This window comes from Rutidosis leptorrhynchoides, chromosome 5 (assembly GCF_046630445.1).
Source record: "Rutidosis leptorrhynchoides isolate AG116_Rl617_1_P2 chromosome 5, CSIRO_AGI_Rlap_v1, whole genome shotgun sequence".
Lineage (NCBI taxonomy): Eukaryota > Viridiplantae > Streptophyta > Magnoliopsida > Asterales > Asteraceae > Rutidosis > Rutidosis leptorrhynchoides.
The window spans coordinates 155,270,092-155,276,356 of record NC_092337.1 but is presented as its reverse complement, the minus strand read 5'-3'; the positions used below and the strand labels follow the sequence as shown (position 1 = coordinate 155,276,356).

General features: G+C 40.3%; 1 protein-coding gene across 1 annotated transcript; it reads left to right on the top strand.

The window, feature by feature from the left end:
• The first annotated feature begins 921 nt into the window (after positions 1-921).
• Positions 922-3,563, top strand: LOC139849118 (uncharacterized). Its single transcript, XM_071838789.1, has 3 exons — positions 922-1,035; positions 1,117-1,356; positions 1,398-3,563. Exons 1-3 carry the CDS (start codon positions 922-924, stop codon positions 3,561-3,563), a joined length of 2,520 nt encoding a protein of 839 aa, XP_071694890.1.
• The last annotated feature ends 2,702 nt before the right edge of the window (positions 3,564-6,265 follow it).

Sequence of the window (6,265 nt, the reverse complement as noted above, 5' to 3'; positions counted from 1 at the left end):
ACCTTTGTTCATCATAGTGGTGTTTGACTATCTTAGGTGACTTTGATGGTTAAAGCGTTTTAAGTGATTTTAACCCGGGCATAATCTCAATAATCAACTCATACATTGCTTGATCTTGTGTTACTAAGCTTATGTGAATTTGCAAGGTAAAATTGGATTAAGAATATCTACTAGTTCAAACAACTTAAGTAATAACAATTTGGGGGAAAACAAGGGACATCTAAGCATAAAGAGGATTAGATAAGTGAACACTATCCATCATATTAATAAATTCTCATTTCTTAATTACTTGTTACTTGTTACTTATTAAGTTTTAGTTTGTTTATTGTAAAGTTAGTTGATTAGTCAAAATCTCTCGCAACCCCCCCCCCCCCCCACCCCCCACCTAATCAAACAAAACCCCTAGGATAACTATTAGTTTCAAATACATAATCTACACCGCTCTCTCGGGCCGAACTTGATAAGAATACTTGCATTAAGTACTATAGCAACCGGGTTTAAGTGCTCGATAGATTGTGCGTGCTTTTTGTGATATTTGAATCTTGTATAAATTTAGGGAGTTACGTACGGTATATCCACATCGCATCACACTTTCTTGGTGCCGCTGCCGGGGAGCGGTTAGCAAAGTTAGGTTGCGTATTTGGTTTAAGCTTTTAGTTATTCGATCATTTTGTAAGGATTCGTCCTTACAAAGGTTACTTTTATTGTCTTTTATTTATTATTTTGTATTGGATAATCACTTGTGTTTGTGTTGTCTTTGAAGGTTAGGTCTATTGGTGTATGAGAAGAAGATCCCACAAGGATCAAGATTTCACACAACCATTTTCCGATCCGGAAAAACATATACACGGGGTTTATAAGCGTAGAGAAGAACGGGATTTAAGGAAGAATTTTGAGGTTTTGCCATTTTGTTTGATAGAAATGGAAGGAGAAGGAGAGGGTAATCCACATGTTAATCCACCGATTGTTAATGAAGTAGTTGCAAATGATCCAAATGACACTCCGATGAGGAATGTTAGAATGATGGCACAAACGGTTGTACCTCCAGCTATCACAAAACCACCAATTGAAGCGGATAATTGGAAGATTGAGGGTAACTTTTTCACAGTGTTCAAGGATAGACTTTTTCGCGGGCTAATGGATGAAAACCCTTTTGATCACATTCAATATTTCAACGATATTTGTGATATCTACAAGAACAAAGATGTCACCGAAGATGCTTTTAAGCTAAGGACATTCCCCTTCATGCTTGATGGAGAAGCTAAGGCTTGGTTAAGGAACTTACCATCGGATTCGATTAGGTCTTTTCAAGATTTGAATGAAGCATTTATCAATCACTTTTTCCCACCTTCAAAGGTAGAGCGTTTAAGAATGGAAATTAATGGGTTCACGCAAAGTGGGATGAGTCTTTGTATGATGCGTGGGTGCGTTTCAAGAAGTTATTAAGAGCTTGCCCACCGCATGGTCTAACCAAGAAAGAGTACATCAATACGTTCTACCGGGGTACAAATTTTCAAACTAAGCAATATCTTGATTCATCTTCGGGTGGAGTGTTTATGTACAAATCACCCAATGCGGCCGAAAAGTTACTAGAGGATATCGCGGTTAATACATATGAATGGGTACCTTCACCAAGAGATTTGGCGAGAAAGAATGTGGCTCAAGTGGAGAGTGAAGATGGGCAAATTACCTTGGCAAGCTTGAATAACCAATTTCAATTATATGGGAAAGAATTGAAAAAGATACAACAAACACTAGTAGTGATGCAAGTCGGTTGTCAAAGGTGTGAAGGACCACACCTCACCAAAAATTGTCCCCAAGTTAATCAATGTACTCACATTGACTTGGATGACATTCCTATGAATTCGGAAGCTCATATGAACTTTGTGAGCAACCAAAACTTTCAAAGAGGAGGAACTTCTACCCAAGGCAACAATTCTTTCCAATCGAACAATAGCTACTACAACCCTAGACAAAAGCAAGTGTCATTTAACACTCAATCCAACACGCCTCCCGGATTCCCTAACCAAAACCGAAACCAAGGCTATAATTCTAACTATAACCAAAACTGCCAAAACAACTTCCAATCCCACAACCAACAAAATTATAACAACCAATCTTATAACAACCATTCCAACCCAAATTACCAAGGAAACCAAAGTTATCAAAACCAAGGTTATAGTCAACCCCAAAATAACCAAGGTTACAATCAAAACCAACAAGCTCAACAAAATAACCAACCTTCCCAACCTTATAAAGGACTAGAAGAGCTTATGCAAACTTACATTAAGAAGGTAGAATCCACTGAAGCATTTTTGTTAAAGGAAAACGAGCTCTTGAAGCAACAACTTAAGCAACAACAAACCTCATTTCAAACCTTAGAGAGCACCGTTGGGAGACTTTCAAGTTATGTTGCCGAAAGACCTCAAGTTACTTTGCCATCCAACACTCAAGTTAACCCAAACACTTACAACAATATCCGTCAACAAAACCAAAACAAACACAACACTACAAGGGTCATTCCGATTGAAAGCAACAACAACCAAAACCATAGCTACCCAAACCGAAATGAAAACATCAATGCCATAACCACTCGAAGCGATCTAACTACTCAAGGAGTTGAAGAACCACAACCACAAACCTTTATCACCCAAGAACCACTACCAAGCTTCATTGAGGAAGAAATCGGGGTTAGTAATGAGAAGGGTAAGGAAAAGGTTGATGCAATCGGGGTCAATGGTAATGATGCAAAGGGTAAAGATGAAAAGGGTAAGGACGACAAGGGCAAGGATAAAGGTAAAGAGCCTTTGAAGGTTACAAGACCGGTTCCATATCCAAAAGCTTTAAGGAAGGACAAGTTGGCGGCTCAATACATAAAGTTCCAAGATATGATGAAGAATGTTTCGGTCAACTTGCCTATTACAGATGTGCTCAAAGGAATGCCCAATTATGGACGCTTCATCAAAGAGTTAATCTCTCAAAAGGGTAAATATCACGAGGAAACGTTCTTCTTTATTGAAGAGGAGTGCACCAAGATACTTGCATCAAGGCCAAGAATTCCTAAAAAGTTAGGTGATCCGGGAAAATTTGTTTTCCCATGCAAGTTTGGTGAATCGGAAGTGTTTAATGCACTAGCCGACTTGGGAGCAAGCATTAATTTAATGCCCCACTCACTTTATGAAAGACTTGGCCTTGAACCTCTCAAACCAACACGAATTCGTATAAGATTGGCCAACCATTTGTTTGACACCGCGATTGGAATCGCCGGGGACATCTTGGTTAGCATTGACTCCTTGGTGTTCCCGGTTGATTTTGTTATCATGGAGATGAAGGAGGACCTTCAAGTCCCCATCATCTTAGGTAGACCATTTCTTGCCACCACCGACACCATCATCTTAGTACAACGCAACCAACTCAACATTGGAGTTGGCGATGAGTGTGTGACCATAAACATTCGGGAAGCTATGAAGCGACCGAGCAACCACAATGATGATGAGTGTTATGCCCTAGACCATATTAACCTTTATGTGGATGAAGAGCTTGAAAAGCTCTTGGTGGGTTGATACTTCGGGATTTAACCAAGTTTTTGAAAGTGATATTGTGGACTTAGATGCCGATTTTAATGAATTAATGAATGTTAGTGTCAATGATAATGAGCTTGAAGGTGAAACAATTCAGGAAGAGTCATTTGAGGCTATTCCTAATGAGGATAGATTTTGAATCAAATCCTCATGGGAAGAACCTCCCACTCTTGAGCTTAAAGAGCTCCCCGAGCATCTTCAGTATGCTTTTCTAAAAGAATCGGGTCAACTACCGGTGATCATCTCTAAGAGACTCACCGTTGACCAAAAGTCAAAGCTTGTTTCACTTCTCAAGTCTCACCATAAAGCAATTGCATGGAAAACCACGGATATCCCGGGGATAAACCCATCATATTGTACTCACAAAATCTTCATGGAAGAGAACTACAAACCAATTGTCCAACGACAATGAAGACTTAACCCTAATATGAAGGATGTTGCGAAAAAGGAGGTTATTAAATTGTTAGATGCGGGCCTAATTTACCCCATCTCGGACTCACCATGGGTGAGTCCCGTGCAAGTGGTTCCCAAAAAGGGTGGGACCACGGTGATCGTAAACGACCAAAATGAACTTGTCCCAACCCGAACCATCACGGGATGGCATGTGTTTATTGACTATAGGCATTTAAACGACACCACTAGGAAGGATCATTTACCTCTACCGTACATCGATCAAATGATTGAGCATTTAAGTCGAAAAGAATTCTATTGTTTTCTTGACGGGTTTTCGGGGTACTTCCAAATCCCCATTGACCCCATGGACCAAGAAAAAACGACCTTTACATGCCCATATGGTACCTTTTCATATCGCTGAATGCCCTTTGGGTTGTGTAATGCCCCGGGAACGTTCCAAAGGTGTATGCATGCGATTTTCTCTGATATGATTGAGGACTCCATGGAGGTTTTCATGGATGAATTCTCAGTTTTTGGAGACTCTTTCGACCATTGTCTCCATAACCTTGACAAAATGTTAACACGATGTGAGGATGCTAATTTAGTGCTTAATTTAGAAAAATGCCATTTCATGGTAAACGAAGGGGTGCTTTTGGGACATAAAATTTCTAAAACGGGAATCGAGACTGATAAAGCCAAGGTCACCGCCATGAAAGACTTACCCACACCCTCGGATGTCAAAGCAATCCGAAGTTTTCTTGGACACGCGGGATTCTATCGCCGATTTATAATGGATTTTTCTAAAATCGCTCGACCCATGACCAAATTGCTAGAAAAGGACCAACCTTTCTTGTTTGATGATGCTTGTATCGAGGCTTTTAACTTGCTCAAGGAAAAAGTCATTAACCCTCCAATTCCAATCTCGCCCGATTGGGATAAAGACTTTGAATTGATGTGTGACGTGAGCGATTATGCGCTCGGGGCTGTCCTTGGTCAAAGAGTTGACCAACATTTTCGACCGATTTATTATGCGAGTAAGACGTTGACCGGGGCACAATTAAACTACAATACTACCAAGAAAGAACTTCTCGCAGTAGTGTTTGCTTTTGACAAATTTCGTTCTTACCTTGTACTTTCAAAAATGGTCGTATACACGGACCATTCCACGTTACGATACCTTTTTCAAAAACAAGATTCAAAACATAAGTTGATTAGGTGGGTTCTTCTCTTGCAAGAGTTTGACATAGAGATTAAAGATAAAAAGGGGGCCGAAAATGTGGCAGCCGATCATTTGTCTAGGCTAGATAATCCCGGGTTGCAACCCTTAGATGAGTCCAAAATTCGGGACACTTTCCCAGATGAACACTTGATGAGAACTGAGTTAGTAGATGAGATCCCATGGTTTTCTGATTTTGCAAACTACTTAGCTTCAAATGTTTTGCGAAAAGGTCTTTCTTAACAACAAAAGAAGAAATTTTTCAATGACCTTAGGTATTACTTTTGGGATGACCCGGATTGGTTTCGCATTGGAGCGGATCAAGTGATCTGAAGGTGTGTGTATGGGCAAGAAGCCCGGGATATTTTGAAAAGTTGTCATAGTGGGCCCACGGGTGGCCACTTTGGATCGAATCACACCGCGAAAAAGGTGTTCGATACGGGTTTCTATTGGCCCACTATATTTAAAGACGCCCATGATTTAGTAAAATTTTGTGATTCATGTCAAATGTCCGGTTCAATTTCAAAGAGGGACTAAATGCCTCAAACCGGGATTCAAATATGCGAGGTATTCGACATTTGGGGCCTAGATTTCATGGAGCCATTTCCAAACTCGAATAAATGCCTTTACATTTTAGTAGCGGTTGATTATGTTTCGAAATGGGCCGAGGCTAAAGCCTTGCCAACGAATGATGCAAGAGTTGTAGTGAAGTTCTTAAAAAGCTTATTTGCTAGGTTTGGTGTTCCAAAAGTATTGATATCAGATCGAGGAACTCATTTCGCGAACCATCTTATGGAGAAAGTCATGGAAAAGTATGGCGTAGTGTATAGGTTCTCGACTCCTTACCATCCCCAAACTAGTGGTCAAGTAGAAAATACTAACTGAGCTTTGAAAAGGATTTTAGAGAAGACGGTTCAAAACAACCCAAAGATTTGGTCCACTAAGTTAGAAGACGCATTGTGGGCATTTAGAACCGCCTTTAAGACTCCCATAGGAACGACACCGTTTAGACTAGTGTATGGTAAAGCTTGTCACCTTCCGGTTGAGGTGGAACATAGAGCATTTTGGGCAATAA

Excerpts from the sequence above, each read along its gene's own strand:
- LOC139849118 (XM_071838789.1), top strand. The coding sequence starts at position 922 with ATGGAAGGAGAAGGAGAGGGTAATCCACATGTTAATCCACCGATTGTT. Across the intron at positions 1,036-1,116 it reads TTAGAATGATGGCACAAACG|GATAGACTTTTTCGCGGGCT; the intron begins GTTGTACCTCCA and ends ACAGTGTTCAAG. Across the intron at positions 1,357-1,397 it reads ACTTTTTCCCACCTTCAAAG|TGGGATGAGTCTTTGTATGA; the intron begins GTAGAGCGTTTA and ends GTTCACGCAAAG.